We start from the raw sequence: 23,434 nt of genomic DNA on the forward strand, positions 1-23,434 counted from the left end.
ACATTTTTTAAACACGCCACTTCTTCTAAACAGTCTCGCCCAGGCCGCGGTATTTTGTGGAAGAGCCACATTCAGTATGTGGCTCACCAGCTGCAGTTTGCCGACCATAGCTCTAGTCCATTGCATGTTGACTTTTTTGCAGTGCGCTACACATATTGGTTGAGTTCATCCTGTTTACAGTTGGTCTGCAAAATACTGTGCTACCTTTTTAAAAAATATATATTTTATTGATTTTTTACAGAGAGGAAGAGAGAGGGATAATCAGAAACATCGATGAGAGAGAATTATTGATCAACTGCCTCTTGCACACCCCCTACTGGGGATGTGCCCGCAACCAAGGTACATGCCCCTGACCGGAAGCAAACCTGGGACCTTTTGGTCTGCAGGCCAACGCTCTCTCCACTGAGACAAACCGGTTTCGGCACTGTGTTACCTTTCAACATTTAGCAAGAGTAGCATTTAGTAAGAATGGCCCAGACCATGAGACCCTGGTCACATCTAACAAACATGGAGGAAGAAGAGGAAAAAAGCCTGCCCAGAGGTGGACAAAGACGTGTGTAATGATGACTTAGCGAGAGTCTTATTCCCTCCTATGCCCTCAAAAGAGTTACAGGACAGACCAACATTACTTTCTCCTTTTTAGAGCAACTTTATTGAGGAATAATTTACATGCATAAAATGTACCCTTCTAAGTGTACAGATGGATGACTTTTGACAAATGTAAATGCCTGCATAACCACCATCACAACCAAGACAAAATATTTCCATCTCCCAGAAAAGTTCGTATGTGTCTCTTTAACCCCAACCCCAGACAAGGATTGATCTGAATCTCACCATCACAGGTTAGTTTTACCTATTTTAGAACTTCATACCAATGGAACCGTTCAGTATGTGTGCTTTTGTGCCGGGCTTCTTCCATTTGGCAGTATGCTTTTGAAATTCATCCATGCTGTTGCTTGTATCAATAGTTTCCTCTTGCCCTAGCCGGTTATCTCAGTGGTTAGAGCACATGTGTCAAACACAAGGCCCGCAGGCCAAATCCGTCCCGCCAGGCCTTGCAATGTGGCCCGCACCGCACTGTCATCACTGCACTCCGCTGCGTTTCCATCACAATGACAGTTTATGACTGTTCAGTAAACCATTCGGCCCGCGATTTAGGCTGGATTTTAGATTTTGGCCCCTTCTCTGATTGAGTTCGACACCCCTAGGTTAGAGTGTCGGCCTCGGGATTGAAGGGTCTCAGGTTCAATTCCAGTCACGAGTGAGAAAACCAATCGAGGTGTCTCTCTCACATCGCTATTTCCCTCTCTGTCTCTCCCGCTCCCTTCTAAAAAAATCAATGGAAAAAACATCCTCAAATGAGGGTTAACAACAATAACAAAAAATGTTTCCTCCTATTTTATTTTATTTCTTTTTAGAGAGGGACAGGAAGGGAGAGAAACATCAATCCATCAATGCCTCGTGCACACGCCCTGACCTGGGATTGAACCTGCAACCCAGGCATGTGCCCCGAACAGGGTGATGCTCCCACCAACAGAGCCACACAGGCCAGGCTAGTCCCCTGGTTGTTGTGTTTTAAATTGCTGAATATTATTCCATTGTACGGATTATTTATCTTTTTACCTGTTGATAGATTGAGTTGTTTCCAGTTTGAGCCTATTATATTATAAATAAAGCTGTTAGGAACATTAGCATGTTTTTTGTAGACATATTTTCTCATTTCTCTTGGGTAGATACTCAATTTGGAATTGCTGGGTCATCATAAAGGTGCTAGAGGCCCAGTGCACAAAATGCATGCAGCGGTAAGGCCCCTAGGCCTGGCCTGTGATCGGGACCAATCAGGCTTTCCAGCTGCGGGCAGGGGCCTTCCTTCATTCCGAGCCCCCCACCCCCACCCGCCCCGGTGGTCAGCTCACGTCATAGTGAGTGATTGAACTCCAAGGGGGCAATTTGCATATTAGGCTTTTAGATAGATAGATAGATAGATAGATAGATAGATATAGATATAGATGCTTACCTTTATAAGAAACTGCCAAACTTTTTCAAATCGGTACTTTCCGAAGTCAGATTTGTTTCTTTTTACTCGGGCTGAGCTGGGGGCAGGAGGGTTTTTACCACCAATCCATCTTTCAGTTTTCATTTCTACCCCGGTCTGGACATTCTGATGGGCCGCTTCAGTGATCACGAGCTCTAGAAGACACCAGAACAAGAGCTTGAGGCAGGAGATCCACCACGGTTCTCATCATTTGAGGCAGAGAAGACCTGCACCCTCTGTAATCTCCTGCCCCACTTCATCCACTCACCCACCTGACTGATATTTAGTGAGCACCTACTACGTGCCAGAAACTGTTCTGGGTGCTGGAGACAGGACAAGGAATAAAGCATTGATTGTCCATGCCCTCCTGAAGCTGACGGGGTAGTGGAAGAAATGGATGCTGCACAGGATAAACAAGAAAAAGCAGCCCTGACTTTGGCTCAGTAGATAGAGCAACGGCCTGCAGACTGAGAAGTCCCAGGTTCGATTCCGGTCAAGGGCACATACCTTGGTTGCAGGCACATCCCCAGTGGGAGGTGTACAGGAGGCAGCTGATTGGTGTTTCTCATCGATGTTTCTAACTCTCTATCCCTCTCCCTTCCTCTCTGTAAAAAATCTATAAAATATTTTATTAAAAGAAAAGAAAAAGCATGTTATCCAGTGATCAGCAAAGAAAACAAAGCTGAGAAAAGGGCTGAGAGGTAGGGGGTTAAATTCCACTGAGGGTGGCGGTGAGGGCCTCACTCAAAGGCAACAAACATTTCTGTAAAGACGTTTATACGTTTATACGTTAGAGGGAAGAAGAGATACAGCTGCTTCCTGACGCTGCCCCTTACTGGGTGCAAACAATTACGTGCAGCGGCTCCACAGCCAGGCGGGGCAGGGCGGGGTCTGGGCAGGGGTGGAACGTGCCCAGGGCAGCAGGGGCCGCAGCTCGGCCCAGACTGGAGCCGCACGCCGCCGGCCTGGTGAGCATCAGCAACACCTCCGCCCGGCCGGCCGGACGGCGCTATCTGGGCGGAGGACGGGCCGTGATTGCAGCGTCTCCTGGGCCTGGCCGCTGGCCTCCGGGGCCGGGGGCACGGCAGGGCGAACCCGGGCTCTCCACCGCCCGCCCCGCCCTCGCCATCACCCCCTCAGCCACCGTCACACAGCAAGTACACAGCGGGCTGACCCTCCAGGTTCTGAGCTCATCCTCGTGAGCCCGTCATGGACGGGGCCTCCGTGGAGCCTGGCTGCTCCCTGGGGGCGGCCGGGGCTTTGTCTGGGCGGCGGGCCTGGCCCCGGGTGGGCCTGCCTCCCCTCCTGTGCGGGCAGGGTGCCAGGACTCACCTGCTCAGCGGCGTTTCCTCTCCCTCCAGCCTGGGGGCCTGTGGGTTTTCCATGTGGACAGGGACCCCCGGGCTGGTGTCAGGAAGGGCTGGGAGAGGCGCCTCTGGCTCAGGGGCCCGGCCCAGCCTGGAAAAACCCCGACTCTTTCCACCAGCGGGCCGGGTTCCCTCGGGAACGGGCGGCTGGGGAGGAACCGTCCTGGATGGAGTCCAAGGGAAAGCACATGTGGGGCCACCCCCACACACACACACAAACAGGAAGTGGGGTGGGGGCCCTGCAGACCTCCCCCGTACCTCCCCCTGCTCCTGGCAAAGCTGCTCTCCAACCCCCAGCCCCGCCCAGCCGTGGGGCTCCGGGACACACCTCACACACACCACCACCACCCCCAACTGTCCAGGGACGGTCCCTGCCCTGTCCCTGCTCCCTGCTGGGTCAGCCCACCGGCCCCGCCTGGAAAAACCCCGGGGACCGGCCCGCCCGCCCGCCCGCCCGCCCGCGGGGGGTGGACAGTGGCTTTGGGTCTCAGCTTCCCTCCCGCCAAGGTCATCCCGGCCTCTGCCCAGAGCAGGTGCATGTGCGAGGGGGGGCCTGGTGTGCCTAGAAAGACAGGGTCCCCCTCTTCCCCCTGCTCCCCCGCTGCTGGGGTCCCGTGGGGTGTCCCAGAGCCACAGGAGGCGATCCGTTCGGAGCCTCCGGGAGGGGCCTCGGTCTGTCTCCCACGCTGTAAGGCAGCTCCTCCGAGGAGGCCCGGACCTGCAGAAAGCAGGAAGTAGCAGCTGTTCTCTAACCACCCGAGGCGGCCCTCTCGGTACCTAGACGCTTGTCCGTGGGGGTTCTCCGTGCTGGGTCCTGTCCTCTGTGCGGGGGCTGGACCTCGGCGTGAAGGCGCGGAGCTGGGAGGGAGCGGGGGTCGGCCGCCGTCGCCTGGGTTGACTCACCAGGAGGCCCTGGCCCAGAGGAGCTCGTTGACTGTCCAAGGTCAGCAGCAGAGCTGGAACCGGGGCTCCCTGCTTTGCTGCCTCCGAAATGCCAGCGCCCCCAACTCCACACCACACAGCCCTCCGGCCCCGGGGACCGCCTTTAAAGAGACAGTTCGCTGACAGCGGGCCCAGGCCTTCCAGTCTGGGGGAGTCTGCCGGGGACCGGCTTCTGTAAGGTTTCCTCAATAAGGGGTGCAGCCCCCTCCCCCGTTTCCAGATGGAGACACAGCTGTGAGATTGGGGGGAGGGGGTTGGGAAGGGAGGGCTGGCAGGATCCAGTAAGGGGTGTGTCCCTACGTCTGCTCCCCAGGGTGGACCCAGCCAACAGGGTCACCCTGTCCCTTTAAGAGAGGGGGGAGAGCTAGCCCCTCTCCGACAGGAGGCCATCCTGTCCTGTCACCCATCCCGGCCAAATCTGAAAGGGAAAATGAAAGAGGGACCAGGAGGAGCAGGTCCCAGACATCTCCCAAGATTCCTCGCTCGGCTTTAACACCTCCGCTCCAGGGACAGGGTGAGTGGGGCCGACGGAGGGTCTGGGGGTGTCCGGGGCCTGTGGGGCCTGTGTGAGTGTGTGTTGGGGAGCCTCTCTCAGGAGACGTGGGGAACTGGGAGCTGGGGCGCCGGGGGAGGTGGGAGAGGCCTGGGCCGCATTCCTGCCTCAGTGGGGGCGCCGGGCAGGGGACACCCAGGGCAGAGGAGCCTTCCTGGTGGAGTTACGGGGTAGGACGCCTTTGTGTCACCCCAAAGAGAAGCCACTTTGTGTCACAATCCAGAGAGAAACCCACTTCAGTGCAAAGGGCAGGGAAAGAGAACGGCAGGCAGGGCACCACACTGGGTCTGGCGTCCTGGGTTCGAGGCACCACTCCCGCCCGGGGAAAGCACATAGGGCACAGCTGGGCTCTGCTTCCACAGGGCGGCCCTGGGGGTCTCCAGGGCCCTCGCCTGCGAATCTGGGCTCTGGAGGGCCCTACGGCCCATGAGCAGGCCCAAGGGTCAGGCTGGAGCACCAGGGGGGGGCTCCTCCCAGCACCCATGGGCCCCAGGGAGAGGAGCACCCCTGGTTGAGACCTACCAAACCCCTCCTGCCCCCGCCCCCCTTGCTAACTGCTTTGTTCCCACAAAAACCCTGCTAAACCCAGACCTCGCTGACCCCCGACTCACCGGGAAGGTAGAGGAGGTCCCCCTGGAGTATGGGGTTGGGCGGGGGCAGGCCCTGCCTGCGGCCGCTGACACCCCCCCTCCCCCCGCCCGCAGCGCCATGGGGGAGTGGGCCTTCCTCAGCTCGCTGCTGGACGCCGTGCAGCTGCAGTCGCCGCTGGTGGGCCGCCTGTGGCTGGTGGTCATGCTCATCTTCCGCATCCTGGTGCTGGCCACGGTGGGCGGCGCGGTGTTCGAGGACGAGCAGGAGGAGTTCGTGTGCAACACGCTGCAGCCGGGCTGCCGCCAGACGTGCTACGACCGCGCCTTCCCGGTCTCGCACTACCGCTTCTGGCTCTTCCACATCCTGCTGCTGTCGGCGCCGCCCGTGCTCTTCGTCATCTACTCCATGCACCAGGCCAGCAAGGAGCCCGGCGCCGGCGCGGGGGCCGAGGAGGGCAAGCCCGGCGCCCGGGGGCCCCCCGACGGCGCCCGCCCTGCGCCGCCCGCCCTGCGCGCCCGCCGCGCGCGCCGCTGCTACCTGCTGAGCGTGGCGCTGCGCCTGCTGGCCGAGCTGGCCTTCCTGGCGGGCCAGGCGCTGCTCTACGGCTTCCGCGTGGCCCCGCACTTCGCGTGCGCCGGCGCGCCCTGCCCGCACACCGTGGACTGCTTCGTGAGCCGGCCCACCGAGAAGACGGTCTTCGTGGTCTTCTACTTCGCCGTGGGGCTGCTGTCCGCGCTGCTCAGCGTGGCCGAGCTGGCCCACCTGCTCTGGAAGGGCCGCCCGCGCCGCGCCGCCCAGCGCGACCCCCGCGCGGACCGGGCGCGCGAGGAGGAGGCGCAGGGGCTGCTCCCGCCGCCGCCGCCGCCCGCGCCCCCGGCCCCGCGCCGCGCCGCGCCCGCCCCCTGCGCGCCGCCCGCCTATGCGCACCGCGCGCCCGCCGCCGGCGACAGCGAGGGCAGCGGCCGCAGCAAGGCGTCTCTGGCCACGGTCCGCCGGGACCTGACCATCTAGAGCGGCCGCCCGGCGCGGGGGAGCGCGGGGGGGACCCCGCACCGCGGACGCCGCAGGAGCGAGCAGTGGCTTCTGCGAAATCTGTTCCCGGGACGCTGCCTCCCTCCGGGCGGCGGGCCCCGCAGCCCCGGTCCGCACCTCCCTCTGCTCCCGGCTGGGACAGGGCATGAACCGGGGCAGGCCCAGATGCCACGGTCCGATCCCGGGGGAAAGGAGGGCGCCGGCGGGAGGGGAGTGAGAGGAGCAGCGTCCAGCGGGGTTCAGGGGGTGACCTGCTGGCTTTGCTGGGGACAAAAGCAACGGCGACTCCAGCGCCCCGAGGCCCCCGGGCAGGCAGGCGTGGCCTCCGGGCGGGCCCCCTGTGTGTGTGTGTGTGTGTGTGTGTGTGTGTGTGCGCGCGCGCGCACACGTGGACGCACGGCCACAGGGGAGGTGTGTGCCTGTGCACACGGAAAGCCTCCGGGAGCCCTCTTGTGTGTGCACGCAGGTGGCATCCTGTGGCAACTGTGTGCACGTGTATATGCACATGCACATCCTGTGTGGGCCTGTGTGCGCCCGTGTCAGCTGGGTGTATATGGGCCTGTGTGCGCCCCGTGTCAGCTGGGTGTATATGGGGGGGGGGGATGATACGCACTGTGGGTGGCCAGGGTCCGTGCCAGCAGCAGCCGTAGTGGCTCCCTCCCCACCTGCGAGGGCATCACAGGAAGGCGGGGAGGAGGTGCCCTGCACCTGGGCAGGCCTCCGTCTGGTCGGCTCCCGGGGACCCTCCACCGGAGGCAGGGCCCTCCTCCTGGGGGTAGAATGGGGGTGGGCAGTGGGTCAGGGGGGGAGACTTTTCGCTTCTAGCTCCACCCTCCTTGCCCTGCTGCTGTGTCCCCCAGCTCACGAACACCTTCCATACTCAGAAGAAATCCCCCCAAGATGGGCTCCTGGCCACCGTCCTCCCCCTCCTGGGGGAACAGGAAGAGCTGTGGACAGGCCGCCTCTGTCCTGTCTCTCCGCTGCCCCATCTGTCCTTCTCCGTCACTGCCCCAGTGGGGCTGCTTTCCGGAGGATCGCCCGGGGCCACCCTCTGACTGCACCCTCAGACCTGCTGCAGCTGCCATGACTCTCTCTGTCCCATTTTCCCCCACTTCCCTGGCCCTCCCCGCCCTGGTCCTCTCCGCCCTCTCCTCTTTGTGCTCCTTCAAGCTTCCTCCTTGGTTCTCCAGCCCAGACTCCACACAGCAGCCTGTGGACACTATCTAAACAGCCCTCCCTCTGCCCTACGGGCTCCCCTGTTCTCAGAGTAAGTCCAGCACCCTGCCCTCCTGCCCCCCACCCACACCCCCATCCCCACACACCCAGGCCTGCTTCTCAGGCTGCCAGCCCACCTCTCTGGCCGCCCAGGGTGTCCGGCTCCAGTCCACACCCAAGTTGCTCTTCCTCCCCACACAACGACCCGTTTTGCCTCCAAGGGGGCCGAGGCCAGGGTTGTCGCTGCTGAGCGTCCTGCAATGCCCAGGACGGCCCTGGGCACACGATGCCACGTGTGCTGCGGCTGAGAAGCTGCCCCACAGCGATGGACTGTGGCCACCGTGGGCCACCTCAGGCTCTGGAGGGTCCTGGCAGCAAAGGGACTGCCCCGGGGAGGCACTTGGTAAACGCAGGGGCCACGGCTCTGGTCACGGGAGGGGGACCCTGCTGGCATTTAGTGGGCAGAGAGGCGCTCCCCGCTAAAGAACGTTCCGCTGAACACTGACATCGTGAAAGCCTGGCTGTTTTCCATCAGGCCATTAAAGGGGTCCCTGCGGGGAAGGGAGTCCGCATGGTTTTGTTACCCACTGTCAGTTTTAATTGCAACCTCCAACCATACTCTTGAACTGTCCTAAGCTTCACGAAAACCGTGGTTTCTGACCCTCTTCCTTCCTTTAAATCCAAATGTGTTCATTAAAAGCAGAAGCAAACATGGGACTGTGTCATATCTGCCCTGTGGTGGTGCCCAAGCATTTACATACTGAAATGCGCGCCTCCTGTGTAGGTATGTTGTGTTAAATTTCATTTCTGTTTCACAAAGAAAACGTGAGAAAATATGACTCTATCCCATGCTCACGCCAGCCACGGCCCGGTGGTGAGATAAGCGAGGCGCTGCCGCCACCTGGTGGCTGGATGTAGAAATGGCAGGCGGAAGGGGGGGGGAATAAACCCCTTGGAGCCCAGGCATCTTCCTGCCCAACCTCGATGCCAACTGTTCCAAACTCAGCTCCCACTGCCACCTCCCAGCCCCCCCTTCGCCCCCCGACCTCGGCATTGGACGCTTCCTTCGGGGCTGCAGAGATCCAGGAAAGAGCCCTGGCTGAGAGGTGGGGGCCCTGAGCACTGCTCCCCATGTCCCCCTAACTTGCTGGGTGACCCTCTCTGAGCCCTGATGGGTGGTGTCTGAGAGGTGGGCATACCTCGAGGGCCGCCACCCTCAACCCTCACAACGGGCTCTCCTGCTCCCTGCCCGCGGGGCCACGGGGGGCGGGGCAGAGGGCAGGCCGGCCTCCTGGGCCGGCGGGATGACAGGCTGGCCTCCTGAGCTTCCATCCCAATCCTGTGTTCTGGTGAGGTGGCCGTGAGCCCCTGATCCAGGTCCCCATGCCACCTACCTCTCTGCAGTGAAGGTCGTCTGTATTCGCTCCAAAAAACAGAACTCTTCTCTTCTTAAATTGATGTTCGAGAGGGGGTGGGGGGAGAAACACTGATGAGAGAGAGCATCCGTCGGCTGCCTCCCACACAGCCCCTACTGGGCATCAGGCTTCAACCCAGCCATGTGCCCGGACCTGGAATCAAACCACCCTTCTCTGGGTGCATGGGTGAACGCTCAACCACTGAGCCACCCAGGCCAGGCAAACTCCTCTGCTGTTAAACAAGCCCCAGACCCAATCTCCCCTGAGATCTGGGGCCGGCACCTCCCTGACGGGCAGTTTCTCCCCCTCTCCCTTCCCCACCTCCAGACGGGGGCTCCCTGACGCAAGCGAAGGGCTTCCTCAGAGCTGCCCCGTCTCCGGCCACGGGGTCTCAGGGGCCACAGCACAGGGGCCCCCAGGGCTCCCCTCGGACCCCCCAGCCCAGCCCCTGCCCGGAGGCCGAGGGAAGGCAGTGAGGCAGCGAGGCTGAGGCAGGCGTAGAATAAATAGAACTTTATTCTTTATCCAGTAGATCTCAGTGGAAAGTCCCACAGTAACAGGTGCACCAGCGGGCTCTGGGGGACGAGACCCCAGCCCTGGGGCAAAGGGGGCGGGGCAGAGCCAGCTCCCGGAGCCCAGGGGTGCGGGGGATGAGAGGGGCCCCCCTTAGGCCCGTCCTGCGGGGCAAGGAGGGAGCACGGTGTGGGGGGGACCTGGGGGGGCGGCCAGGGAAGTGGAGGAATTCAGGCCGTTATCTGCCGGCCTGTGTGTGTGTGTGTGTATGTGTGTGTGTCCGGGGGCCCGGTGGGGGGTGCTGGTGGCTGTGAGGCTGGGGGCAGGGACAGCTCAGACCCCTCGGCCAGCCCCTTCACAGTGGGGGGCAGGAGGGCTGAGATCCTGTGGGCCCGGAGGGGGCAGCTCAGCGAAGGACACGGGTTGGGAACACGTACGTGTATGCTCTGCAGGGCCCCGACCCGCCTCTGGGGGGGGCACCCTCCTCCTCGGGGCGGCCCGAGCTGCCCACACCCAGCGGGTAGGCCGGGGGAGAGGGGGCTGGCTGCTCCCCCATCGCCGAGGGGAGCGCGGGCCTCGGAAAGTGAGTAGTTCACAGTTTGAAAGAGGAAACTGAGGAGACAGAGGCTGGGGGAGGGGGCCGGGGGACACAGGGACACAGAGAGAGAGAGAGTGGGAGCCCCCTGGAGCCGTCGCCCACCCCCGGGGCCCACCCCCTCCAGCTCTGGATCCAGCTCCCCCTCCCCCAATACACAGCACAGATTCCTTCAGTATAGATGTGCTTAAAATGAAAATTCTTATTAAAAAAAAAAAATCAAAAAAAAAAAAATTTAAAATAAAAACGAAACCAGCGGTAATACCTGGGGGTTGGGTATGGCGGGGTATGTACAGGGGGACCCCCCGCCCCTGGCCCACCCCCCCTGTCGCCCCACCGAGGCGATGGGGGGTCCCCAACCGGGGGGCAATGGCTTGCAAGTTCCGAGGACGGAGGGGCCGGGTCCTGGCGTTTGCTGGTGATGACGACGAGGCGAGGCGGGCGGAGGGGTGTCTGGATGAACACGAGGCCCCCAGGCCCCATCCTGAGACCCAGGACCCGTCAGTCAGTCCGTTGGCCTTGCCCGCGACGAGCCAGGCCGCAGAGGAACAGTCCACGGCGCCCGGGCCTCTGTCCAGAGCCGCCTCCCCGCTGCCCCCCGTCCCGGGAGGGGAGACAGGCAGGGGCAGGGCCGGCCGGCCGCGTGGTTGGTAGAAAGGCAGAGAGAAGCCGGGCGAGGGCGAGGGCCGTGTCCGTGGGGCGCAGGCGGTCACGGGGAGTGGGTGGCCGGGCTGCTTCTGTTGGAGCTGGGGCTGAGGCTGGGGCTGCAGCTGCGGGGTGGGGGCGCCAGGCCACCCCCTTCCCGCCCCCCGCCCCCCGGCTGTCCGCTCAGAGTGTCCAGGCCCTCGGAGTTCTCCAGCATCTCCTGGATGAGAGGCGGCATGGAGCCCGGGATCTCCATCTTCAGCGTGATCACCCGCTCGGCCCCTGCGGGAGAGGAGGGCGGAGGTCAGCACACGCCCCGCCGCCCGGCTCTGCAAGCCCCGAGGGCAAGCAGGGCTCCCCAAGGACCAGCGCCCCCCCCGCCCCCCCCTCCGCTCAGCATCCACCGTGCACTGACTCGGGGCCCGTCTCTCTGAGTCCCCAAGTCCGAGAGGCAGCGGGGAAAGTGGTGTTTTTTTTTTCTTTTTCTTTTTTATAATATATTTTATTGATTTTTTTACAGAGAGAAAGAGAGAATTAGAAACATCGATGAGAGAGAGTCATCGATCAGCTGCCTCTTGCACACCCCCTACTGGGGATGTGCCCGCAACCAAGGCACATGCCCTTGACCGGAATCGAACCCGGGACCTTTCAGTCCGCAGGCTGATGCTCCATCCGCTGAGCCAAACCGGTTTCGGCCAGGGAACGTGGTTCTTGACTCTGACCGCCCGGCCTGACACCGAGGCCTGCCCGTGTGCCGTGTGCCATGGCATCTCCTGCTGACGCCTCCAAACAGCCGCCCTGTCAACACCATCCCCGTCCTCCCCTCAGACGGGCTCAGAGCTGCTCAGTGACCTGCTCAAGGGCGCGCTCCCCTGCCATCTGGTTCCAGAGCCGTGCCCTTCCCCGCCCGGCACAGGGGACGCTGCCACCTTGGCGCTCCCAGGCAGGAGGTCGCCCGGGCCTGGGGTCGGGGCCTCTGGGGTCGGGGCCTAGACGGAGAGGGACAGCCCGGGTCCCGATGAGTGGGGCACTGTCCTGGGCACAGAGGCCCCGGTGTTCACGGAGGCCGGCTGCTGGGGCCCGGCCTGGGCGGGCACCGGGGGCGTCCCGCCAGGAGCCTCACCCTTAGCGCTGATGCTTCGAAGGTCCGTGATCTTCATGAGCATCTTGGGGAACATGTGGGGCCGGCTGGGCCTCCGCTTCCGCACGTAGACCTTGAGCGCCTCGAGCAGCGGCTCCTGCAGCATGTCCACCCGGTCCGGCTGCTCCAGGTCCTGCCGGTCTGAGGGAGCAGAGCAGCCCCTGAACACCTGCGCTCCCGGCCGCGGCCACTGGGGGGCGCGCGTGCCCAGGCCACAAGCTGGGCGCCTGCTCCCGGGGCCTCCCCACACAGGGCAGTGGACGGGTCTGTGTGCTCGGATACAGGCTCTTAATCATAAGCAGAGGAGCGGAGGCTGTGGCTGCCCACCGCCGGCCCTGACGGCCCAGCTCATGGGGGAGGGACCCAGCAGAGGAAGATGCCCGGGCAGGTCTCCGGCCCGACATGGCAGAGCTCGTAACAATGACACAGCGACAGCAGCCAACATGCACCCCGTCTTCCTCGGGCACAGCGCACCCTCACTACTAACGACCACCTTCCTCGGCCCATTCTGGCCTCATCCTGCAGACGTGGGGGCTCAGAGGACCTGGCAAACCTGCTCAAGGTCAGAGCTGCCCGGGAAGCGAACCTGGGTGGTCTGACCAGGCAGGGAACCCCAGGTCAGGTCTCCGCTGCCACACCCTCGCTGTGTGACTCGATTCCCCCTCTGAACAGGACCCGACAGGGGCCGAGGTCCCTTCCTGAGCTGATGATTCCCTGGACACCCCGGCGAGGGGCTCCCCTGCCAGCCCGGGCCCGGCCCCGGGACCCCCGGCCCTGCGCACCTCCACAGATAAGGCAGATGGCGCTGAGCAGCCCGGTCTCGGCGTCATCCATCTCCAGGGGCAGCAGCTGGTTGGCGAAGGCGAAGACCAGGTCGGTGAGGGGGCCGAAGCCGGCGTTGTGCATCTGGGTCCGGTTCAGGGTCAGCCCGTCCGAGAAGGTCATGGTGTCCTGCTCGGGCGTGTACCTCGTGCAGATCCTCAGGATCTGGGTGCAGAGGAGGCACGAGGTGAGAGACACGGCCCATCCCCCCAGCAGCTCCAGCAGCAGCATCCGTCCCCACAGGCCCACCTGGCAGGCGGCCAGCCCAGTGCGGCCCGACAGAATCTCCTACGATAATGAAAACGGCCTGAGTCTGCACCGTCCAGACACGGGCCGCCAGCCACGGCGTGGCCATCGAACCCTTAGAACCACGCCAGCGCCCCCGAGGAGCCGCCTGGATTTCGTTTTAGTATATTCCAATAGCCACGCCTGGCACGCGGCTTCTGTGTCGGCCCGGCCCTGTCTCTAGGCAGAGGATTTAGAATTCTTCAGACACGGGAATTCCCGGGCAAGAGTCATAGCGAATGTATGGCCACCGTTCCCAGGGCAGGGTACACAGCAGGCGCTCCATAAATGTGCATCGGCTTCCACTGTGTCAGACCCTGGCCCAGCCTCTGCATCCGGGGCCTGGGTGGGGGTGCGGGGGCAGCACGCACTGCACCTGGCCCCTCCTCCCGGGAAGTCACACCGGTTCCCCAGCCTGGAGGGGGCCAGAGGGCGGAGCCGGGCAGGATGAATGAATGGCAGGGAGAGGAGTCCTTGTCAGTGGAGGCATGGGCATCCCCACCGCCCCCAATTCTGCCTCCAGCCCAGCCCAGCCTCTGGCCGCCCCAGTCCTGCCTCCAGCCGGACGCCCGCAGCAGGCCTCGCATAGCCTGCCCTCCGTCAGCCGCCCTCTCCCCGGCCCCTCCGCACCCTCAGTGTCATCCCCTCTGACACCTTCCCCGGGGCCCACAGCTGGAGCTCCCCCCCGCCCCCTCCAGCCAGCTCTTATCACAGCTCGCCACCCGTCTGCAGATCTGTGGCCTCCAAAATCAGGAGGTTTGCCAAAACCGGTTTGGCTCAATGGATAGAGCGTCGGTCTGCGGACTGAAAGGTCCCAGGTTCGATTCCGGTCAAGGGCATGTACATTGATTGCGGGCACATCCCCATTAGGGGGTGTGCAGGAGGCAGCTGGTCCATGTTTCTCTCTCACCGATGTTTCTAGCTCTCTGTCCCTCTTTCTCTCCCTTCCTCTCTGTAAAAAAAAATCAAAAAAAAATTTTTTTTAAAGGAGGTTTTCCAGGGAGGGGGAAGAGTGGGTGTCCCCTCTGCTCCTGACAGCCAGCTCCGGGCCTGCCCGCGCAGGGGCCCAGGTGAGTCTTCACTCCGGACGGAGCTGAGGGGACGATGGGAGGTTGGGGGGAAGGCTTAACAGAAAGATGGGGCGAGGGTGGATGAATGGGGGGGTGAGGGGCCAGAGAGACAAATGAGCAAATGGACCGGGAGCGGCGAGGGGGCTGCTGTGTGGTGGGCGGGGCATGGGGGCAGGTCCCTTCCAGGCGCTGTGTGGGAAGGTGGCTATCAGAGGGGCAGGGCCCAGACGCTCACCAGGATGTCCAGGCAGGCGGCCTTGAGAAGGGTGATCTGGTCGGCGATGGTGAGCATGGTGAAGCCGGGCAGCTGCTTGGCGAACTCCACCGTCTTGATGATGCACTTGGTGGAGAGTTCACTGAACTTGTCCCAGAGGTCGATGTCCAGAGAGACACGTTGTTCTGAGCTGTTGTTCTGAGAGGGCGGGGGAGAGTGAGGCCTCTCCAAGCTCCCCTCCGCCTCCGCCAGCGCCCACAGGCCTGCCCGCCCGCCCGGGCTTCCTGAGCACTCCCCTGGAGGAAGCGGGAGGAGGGGCGGGGGGGGGGGGGGAGGACAGAAGGCCCGGGCAGGGGGAGGGGGGCAGCCTGGTGAAGGGGCGCCCATGGCCAGGGGAAGCGTACCTACCGTAGTGTATTTGCCCAGCTGGCAGAGCGCGGGGAAGGTCTCCTGGTGCGCTTTGCGCACCTTCTCGATGAGCTCGCCCACCTCCGGCGTCAGCGTGTAGCTCTCGGAGCACTCGGGCTTGGGCGCCTCCTTCTTCTTCTTGTTCCGGTCGTTCCTCACGGCTGTGGGGGCGAGGCCGTGGTGAGAGCAGGTGCCGGCAGGGGTCTATCCCCAGGCCCCGCTGTCCCCAGCCCAAGCGCCACCCACCAGAGGTGTTGGCTGCAGGAGTCACTACCGGGTGGCGCACACACAGCAGTGCACACAGCAATGTGTGCACACAGACGCACATACAATGTGCACACACAGGAGTGCACACAGCAATGTGCACACACAAACGCACATACAATGTGCACACACGGGAGTGCACACAACAATGTGCACACAGACACGCACACACAGCAGTGCACACAGCAGTGCACACATACAATGTGCACACACCGCAGTGCACACAACAATGTGCACACACACATGCACATACAATGTGCGCACACAGGAGTGCACACAACAATGTGCACACAGAGACACACATACAACGTGCACACACAGCAGTGCACACATACAATGTGCTCACACAGCAGTGCACACAACAATGTCCACACACACATGCACATACAATGTGCGCGCACACAGAGACGCACGAGTGTGCAGGCGGACAAGGTGTCAACTCACGCTCTACCCCTCCATGCCCAACTGACCCACAACGCATCCTGCCCGAGGGCCCCCCGGGCCACGGCACCGCCCGCTGTGCCCACACTCGCTCCAGCCACACTCCGGGAGCGTGGGTCCCGTCTGAAGGCAAGTGTGCGGTCCCCACCTTCACGCTCTGCCTCCCCGCCCCCCACCCCCTCTGCCCCCAGAACAAGCAGCCTCGGGCCCAGCCCTGCAGGCAGCGGTCCCCCAGGGGGGTCCCCGAGACTGGCCTGCAGGGAGGCAGCTCCTCTCCTGGGGCAGGGGCTGTGCAGGGCTCCCCAGCCTGGAGTGGGGGGCCGGGTGGGAGAGTCTCCCGGCCCATTAGCTGGGGGAGCTGACAAATCACCGGGGGCGCTGAGCCGCACACACCACTCGGCTTTAAAGAAGCGATGGGGTCGTTACCAGCCGATTATCCCAGACGCACCATCACTCACGGGGCCAGTGGCGGCGGCTGCTGACGCTGGAGGAACAGGGGTGGGGGTGGGGGCCCCGGGAGGGGGCAGTGGGGTGGGTGGGTGGGGGAGCTGGCATAATTTGGAGATCACTCATGTCGATTCTGCAAATTCAATAAAGTGCAAGGGAGAGAGGGGAGAGGGAGAGTGGGGGGATAATTTGGGAAGAGAAAATTGCAGCTGTGACAAGACGTTTATCATTCGGAAGCTTTAATTCTATTGAAATGGCAGCTGCTCAGCTCCGGGGCACAGAGCAACCAGAGGGAGGGAGGGCGGGAGGGAGGGAAAGGGGGAGAGGGCGGTGGGAGGGAGAGGGTCCCCACCCTGGTCCCTCTCACGCAGAAGCTCCTCTGGGAGCGGAAGGTGGCGGAGCGGAGGGAGGCGGCGGTGCTGGGCCCTGAAGGTCCCCAGTGTCCCCCCCGATGCAGCACGGAGCCCGGGCTCCTACCCGGCAGCCCCTGCCCCCCACCCCCGAGGCGGGAGGTGGCAGTGTGAGGCAGGACCCCTCCGTCCCCCCACAGCCCTTCCCCACTTTCTTCCTCTGCTGCCCAACCTACAAAGGGCGAGGGGGTCCTGCGGCCCCCTCCCCCACCCCATCCCCCACGGCTCAGGCTCCATGGCAACGGCCACGCAGACAAGGAGGCGTCTGTCAGCGTCATTTATCTCTGACATCATCAATCACTGGTCACCACGGCAACACTCATGATTCAACACAAGAGGGTCTCCCTGTCCAGCCCTCCCTCCTCCCTCCTCCCTCCTCCCTCCAGCCTCAGCTGAGCCCAAACTGGAAACCCCATCCCTCAGGGGTCTGAGACATCCTGATTCTCTCTTGAAGCCCCAGGGCCCAGGCTCTGTCACCGGACAATGGCTTTTAGATCCCGGTGCCAGCCGCACCGCCCCCAACACACACACACACACACACACACACACACACACACCTCGGTCCAGGCCCTTCGCTAAGATGCACAATCCGAAGGGACTTGGGGAAGCTTCTGAGCCCTGCCCCAGAGCCCAGCAGGGCCCGGAAGCCAACTGGCCTGCCGCAGACACACGGGCACACACAGACAGCCATGTGCAAACAGGGACAGAGTCTGCGACGGACACAGCCAGGTGTACAGACAGGCAGGTCCTTGCAGCTATATATACACAAACCGTCCTTAGCCAGGAGCCCACACACCATACCACGAGCATGCAAGTTCACACCCCTACACACACACCCACACTCCCCCCCACCCGCTCCCCTCGCCTCCAGGAGCCCCAGAGCCCTGTCCAGCGGGTGGCCTGGCCCCCGGCCCTGGCCCCCGGCCCCTGGCACTCACACTCTTTGGACATGCCCACTTCGAAGCACTTCTGCAGCCGGCAGTACTGGCAGCGGTTGCGGGTCACCTTGTTGATGATGCAGTTCTTGTCCCTGTGACACGTGTACACCATGTTCTTCTGGATGCTGCGGCGGAAGAAGCCCTGAGCATGGAGGGGAGGGAGTCAGATCAGCCACACCCACGGGGGGAGCCACACCAGCCCGGGGCCTCAGCCAGGGGCCCGGAGGCCAGGCCGCGGCTGCCGCCAAGCCTTCGGCCATCACCTGCCTGAGCAGGTCAGATGAGGTGGGAGAAGGGCTCACCTACTAGGACGGCCCCCAAGGAACTGCAGTGCCTGCCTTACACTGCAAGCACCCCCAACCCACACCTTGCCTCCTCCCTCCCTGGGAAGAGGACATCAGGGCTGCCAGCGCGCCAGGAAAAGGGGAGACAGGGCTAGAGAGGGGAGAGGCAGAGCTCCGGGACCCACCGCCCCGGCTCAGAGCTCAGGAGGGAAAGCAGGAGGAGGCACACAGGGACACACGCAGGCTGGTGGAGCGATGGAGGTGGAGACACACACAGTGTCAGGAACCAGCAGCAGGACGCACGCTTGCCAACCAGGGGGATGTGTATGGACTGGTCACGGGTGACCTCCGGCTGGCTAGAGGCTCCACACTCAGGCTAACCGGAGACGTGACAGACCAGGGACAGGCAGGACAGGCAAAGACACCCCCCCCCACCAGGCCTGCTGCTTTGCCCCTGATCTTAGCCCCACACCTGGGGGGACAGCTGCTCCAGGCTGAGAGGCAGGCAGGAGCCCCAGCCCCCACGCTGTACAGCCTCTGAGCCCCCAGCCTCCGGGGCAGAAACAGGTACCGAGGCCCAGGCCCTGGGAGGTGAGGCGAGGCCATGCCCACAGCCGCTGGGAAGGTGGCAGCCGCGTCTGGACCCTGGAGCCTGACGTGGGCGCAGGGAAGTCCAGCCAGACCCGGGGGAGCCCCCGCCCGGGCGTCTGAAGGAGAGGCCGCGGCGAGGCGCCTGCTCCCGCCTGCCTCCTGCCAGGCCCCTGTGGGGAGGTTCAGGCAGGGCCACTGGGGGCAGGCCTCCTGGGTCCCCAGCCAAGAGCCGGCCGGCAGCCAGCTCACCATGGCAACCTGGGCCGCGGTGGCAGAGCAGACCTACGCCCTGCCAACTGGAGGATGGAGACAGGGAAAGGAGCTCGGGCAGGAGGGACCTCTTGGGTCTGGGGGAACCCCTGCCCGCTCATCCATGGGGGGGGGGGGTTATTGCAGGCTCCCCCCCACATAGCTGCTGCGACCTGCCACGTAGGAGCAAGTGCAGAAGCTTCAAGGACACGCCCCCCTGCACCCCAGCCAACTCCTGGGATGGGACAGCGGGGACGTTTGCTGATCTCATCAGGACCGCCTTCCCCAGTGACTCCACTCACCTTGCAGCCCTCACAGGCGCTGACCCCATAGTGGTAGCCCGAGGATTTGTCCTGGCAGACGAAGCACGGCTTGTAGATGCGGGGCAGGGGGGGAGGCGAGGGGGGGCTGGGCACTATCTCTTCGGAACTGCTGCTTTGGGTCTCGATGGCTAGAGAGAGGAGGGAGGGGCGGTTAGAGACCCAGGCTGCCATCCTCAAGGCCGCGCCCGCCCGCCCTGCCTCCACTCTCTCCCCGCAGCCCCTCCCCCAGCGGCCGGGGTTCAAACTCAGGGGCAGGAGCGCAGGCTCAGGAGCGCTGGGCCTCCCCAGCCAGACGTGGGGAAGGAGGCTGCCAAAGAGCCCCTCGGCACCCCATCACACTCCTGGCTGCTCCCCAGACCCCACCTTCCACCCCAGAGAGGCCAGCGGATGAGGCCTTGTGCGGACCCGGCTACACCTGGGCAGGGGGGCACCTGGGCGGCCGCACCGGCTCCCGTTAGGAAGGAGTTAAGGCCTACGAGGAGGGAGGGAAGAGGACACAAGCGAGGGGCAGAGGAAACTGGGGTCAACAGGATATTCAAAGGCGGCCACTCCCCCACCCCCTCGGCTTCCGCTCCCCCCTCCTCTCTGACGGCAGCCACAGCCCCTCCTCCACCCAAACAATCCCCCGGCCTGAGGCCCGGTGAGCAAAGAAAAGTTGCAAATGTTTAGGGAGAAGCAGGCGGGACTCCTCCTGATAAGCAGGGGGGACTCCCCGGAGACAAGGAGGGGAGTCCCCATGGGCCCCGGAAGCCCCTGGCTCTGGGTGCCCAGTCTGGGGGGGAGCAGCATGACAATGGGGGGTCTGTTCCCATCAATGCTCTGTCTGTCTGGCCTCAACACTATGTCCGGGTTACTCCCCCCTCCCCTCCCGTTATTCAGCTCCACCAGCCAAACCCTCCCCAGTGCTTGGCCCCGTGCCCATCACCCCAGGCAGGGCAGGGCTGGGCTGGGCGGGGGCTGTCTGTGCCCTGAGCCTGGGCAGCCGGGTGTACACTGTGCTGGATGGAGGACTGTGACCAAAGCAGCCCCAGACGCCCAAGGGACCACCCAGCACCCTCCTGAGGCCTTGCTAAGCCCGCTTGTCCAAGCTCAAGGATGCCTCCCCAGAAGGCGGGGTGCATGCCTGACCACCTCCCCCCACCCCCCAGAATCCTACCCGGTCTCACCCCAAAGACCAGCACCCAAAGGGCCCAGAGCTCCTGGCCCGAGCACCTTACAGCCATCGGTCACCTGCCCCCCCCCCCCCCCCCCCGCGGTCCAGGCTCAGAGAAAAGCGGCCTGAACGCAGGGCCCACTGCATGCATGCACCCCGCCCCCTACCTGCAGGCACACCACCCACGCATGGGCAGGAGGTGGATGGCAGGGGACCAGGCCAACCACCTTGGCAGGGCTTTCCTGGCTCTTAGTACGGCCCGGGCACGACGTCCCTGGGCAGCCTGGCCAACCAGCACTGCGGTGGCCCCATGCCCCGTGCCTGCCCAGAGGCCAGCCCACAGCAAAGACACCGGGGGCGCCCACACCCCCATCAGTCCACAGACTCCCCACTGACCTCCCCTCCCAGCCCTCACCCAACACCAAACTGCCCCGGCCTGGTTCGCCCCACCTCGCTCTCCTGGAGGCCAGACAAGCGAATCAGACAGGCGAGAGGCCTGGGAACAGCTGCCGGGGTGGGGGGCAGGGTTGGGGGGCCCGGGGGAGGCCAGGAGGCAGAGGGGTGAGCGACAAAGGAGCCCTTTGTTGTGCTAACTTTTTCCAAGACGTAAAAGGAGTAACAATAGACAATCCAGACTGGTGTGTGTGTGGGGGGGGGGGGTGTCAAGGACACGGGGCAGGGGGTGGAAGGGCTGTGGCCTAGAATCCCAGTCCCAGATCCCAGGCGCAGAGGGTGAAGGCACTGGCCTGCCCCACCCCCCCTGAAATGGACCAGGCTGGAGGGGGAGAGAGAGTCCAGGGCGGGATGAGGAGGGGAGGAGGGGCATGGGGAGGCACACAGGATACAAGGATGAGAGACAGACAGCTCTGAGGTCAGAGTCAAACCAGTGGGGCAAAGGTCTGCAGAAATCCGGAGCTCAGGCAAAGTCCGGAGGGTGTTTCTGGGGCCGGAAGAATGTGCCTGTCCGTTTGGCAGGTTAGGGCGGATGACCCTGACCCCACGCGGGGCCACAGCGTGGCCTGGGGGAGGCCCCCTCCACCCACCTGCCTGCCTTGGAGGCTCTGACCAGGTCTGTGCTCCCGCCTCCAGCACACACACGGCCCTGCCTGTCACCAGGTGACAGCTGAGGGTTCCTAGTGCACCCTGAGTCCGGGCCCAGCGCCCACCTCCCCAGGCCCCCAGCCAGCAGCCCAGGGCACCCTAAGGACGCACAGCTCTAGGTCTGTCCACACAGCCCCGCCCCATCACCTCCCTCCCAGAGGCCCCAGCCCCCCAACCCCTCTCCCGGCAGAGAGAGAGAAGCGGAGCAGCCACACCTTCTGCGCTCAAAGTTCCAGCGCCCGCGCGGCTGGCACCGGCCCAGGAGCCGGGGTCCCCGGGGCGCCCCTCCCCGCGGGCAGGAGGCGGGGGCCCGGCTCCCCACGCCCCGGAGCGCCCGCAGCTCGCACAGGCCGGCTTCCTGGAGGGGGATCGGGAGGAAACAGGCCGGGCCCCCGGCCAGCAGCTCCCCTCCCGCCCCGGCTGGCGCCCGCCCCTCGGGGAGGGACGCAGGGCCTCGGTGCTCCCCTCCCTCCAGGGGTGGGGGGCGAGGAAGAGGCCCGGGGCAGCGGCCGTGATAACATCTCCCCCTCCCCCGCGGGCCACGTGCTTCGCATTCTTGGACGTCTGGAGCGGGCGGAGGCGCGAGCCGAGATCGGTGGGGGACAGACGGGGGACCACATCCTGTGCACCCCTCGTCTTCGCGTGGCCCCCAAACAGAGCTCCGCGGGGGATGGCAGCGTCCCTGGGCCCTGCAGGACGGAGACTGTCTCCACTGGCCTGCTGTCGCTTCCACCTTGGGTGGCGGAGGCAGAGGGCTCCTGTCACCAGAGGGCCCCAAGGCAGGGTGCTGTCCACCCCCCCCCATTAGACAGGGGCTACTCCCACTTCCGGCCTCCGGGTCTTCCCAGGGCTGGAACCCCCCTCCCAGCTCCCAGCCCGGAGCGGAGCCCACTGACACCCCACCACATGCATTCATTCACCGCCCGCCTAGAGGGCCCAGGCCCAGGCCAGACTGCAGCTTTGCCCCCAGCGGGGGGAGGGGGGGCAGGCCCCCACTTCCCGGTCACCTGCCCCCCAGCTCCTCAGACGCCTGGACTCCCCGCTCCCCCATCCCCCTTCCGCTGGGACCGGGAAGAGCTGAGCTGCCCGGGAGCTAAGGAAGAGCTGGGGCTGGAGCCCAAGGCCCAGGCCCCTGGGAAGGCAGCCAAGGCAGGGAGGGGGTAACCCTGGAGGCCCGGCCCCAGTGACCCAATGGGGGGTGGGGATACCTTCCTTCAGCTCTGGGAGGACGGAAGGAGGCTCCTGGTGTCATACTTCTCACCTCTCTGTGTGTGGTTTGTTTTTTTTGCCAAAGTCAACCCGCGCTCACAGCCCTGTCCCTCCCACAGCCTGCAGCCTGCAGCCTCCCGGCCAGTCTGCACCGCCACCCCCCAGCCAAAGGTCAAGGGCCGGGACAAAAGCAAAGGCTGAGGCTAAGGTGGCTCTCGGGGAGGCAGCGGTGGGGTGTCTGTCTCTCCCGGCGCACAGGAGCTGGGGGGTGCCCTTCACCCTCTCCAACCTGCCAGGCCCCCAGAAGCCTGCTCGGCCCTGGCCCTCCGGAGGGAGACAGCAGGTTCAGGGGGAGGGAGCCGCTCCTGGGAAGAGTGAAGCCCGAGGGGAGCCGGGAAGAAACCCCAGCCTGTAACAATAACCCCCCAGCGGACTGCCAGCTCCCACCCACCAGGTCTGAGCGCTGGGTCTGAACACACCCAGCCCTGCACCCGGTGCTCACCGCTCCCCTAGGGCCCAGAGCCCTCCCCCTCAGAGGAACGTGAACCCAGACACGGGCAGGGAGAGAAGGGGAGCAGCCCGCCAGGACTTGGGGTTCTCAGCAGCCCCCCTCAGGAAGGGAGCGTCCAGCACCTGCCCCGCCCCCAAGGGAGCACAGGGTAACAAAAGGACACGGCTGGTTGGGAAGGGAGGTACTTGTGTCTAGAGGGCCCCCAAAACACACTCCTGCCCAGAGCAGCTCTCCCCCTCCTCCTAGGACGGAACCCGCCGAGATGGAGATGCCAGCCGAGTGGCTCAGGCTGCACTCCGATGGGCAGGGGCCCTCCCCAAGAGGGCAGGGTCCCTCAGCATGGCAGAGGGGTGTCTGGTCCTGCCACACCCCACCGCCAGCGCCTCCCGGACACCCCCTCTGAGGACACAGGACAAGGCCTGGGATGGGGAGGAGGCCCCTTCACTTGGGGGCAGACAGGCCCACAAACGGGACCTTGACCCCACCCTCTAGGGTGGGAGAAAGGACCACGCTGCGGTGAGGCGACTGGATTCCAGGCCAGAAGACCTGGAGCGGGGCGGGGGCGTCCTCTCCCCGCCAAGAAGCGGGAGGGTCAGCGCACAATTGTTTCCTGGAGGGAGGAACCCCCAAAGTTCCTGAGCCCCGGAATACACCGCCACAGGACCCGGCC

The 23,434-nt window shown here is 63.9% G+C and overlaps 2 protein-coding genes across 5 annotated transcripts in view; one reads left to right on the plus strand and one right to left on the minus strand.

Moving 5' to 3' along the window:
* Window positions 1-3,898: 3,898 nt before the first annotated feature.
* On the plus strand, window positions 3,899-14,559 carry GJD3 (gap junction protein delta 3). Of its 2 annotated transcripts, none has more exons than XM_036461406.2 (2): window positions 3,899-4,858; window positions 5,602-6,879. In XM_036461406.2, exon 2 carries the CDS (start codon window positions 5,606-5,608, stop codon window positions 6,497-6,499), a length of 894 nt encoding a protein of 297 aa, XP_036317299.1. In that variant the 5' UTR covers window positions 3,899-4,858; window positions 5,602-5,605; the 3' UTR covers window positions 6,500-6,879. The 2 variants fall into 2 exon arrangements, 1 of the variants encoding a protein (XP_036317299.1); XR_006739592.1 differs by lacking the exon at window positions 5,602-6,879 and adding an exon at window positions 14,436-14,559 and having other exon boundaries at window positions 4,846-4,858.
* Window positions 10,441-23,434, minus strand: part of RARA (retinoic acid receptor alpha) — a 44,263-nt gene continuing 31,269 nt past the window's right edge. For all 3 annotated transcript variants that reach the window (XM_045570795.1, XM_036461403.2, XM_036461404.2), the window contains 7 exons: window positions 18,770-18,918; window positions 17,344-17,485; window positions 14,844-15,004; window positions 14,457-14,633; window positions 12,827-13,031; window positions 12,027-12,185; window positions 10,441-11,185 (listed from right to left, as the gene is read on the minus strand). In XM_045570795.1, the coding sequence (XP_045426751.1) occupies window positions 10,968-11,185; window positions 12,027-12,185; window positions 12,827-13,031; window positions 14,457-14,633; window positions 14,844-15,004; window positions 17,344-17,485; window positions 18,770-18,918 (1,211 nt within the window). In that variant the 3' untranslated portion in view covers window positions 10,441-10,967. The remainder of the gene's footprint in view (window positions 11,186-12,026; window positions 12,186-12,826; window positions 13,032-14,456; window positions 14,634-14,843; window positions 15,005-17,343; window positions 17,486-18,769; window positions 18,919-23,434) is intronic.

This window comes from Pipistrellus kuhlii, unplaced genomic scaffold (genome assembly GCF_014108245.1).
Source record: "Pipistrellus kuhlii isolate mPipKuh1 unplaced genomic scaffold, mPipKuh1.p scaffold_m20_p_37, whole genome shotgun sequence".
NCBI lineage: Eukaryota > Metazoa > Chordata > Mammalia > Chiroptera > Vespertilionidae > Pipistrellus > Pipistrellus kuhlii.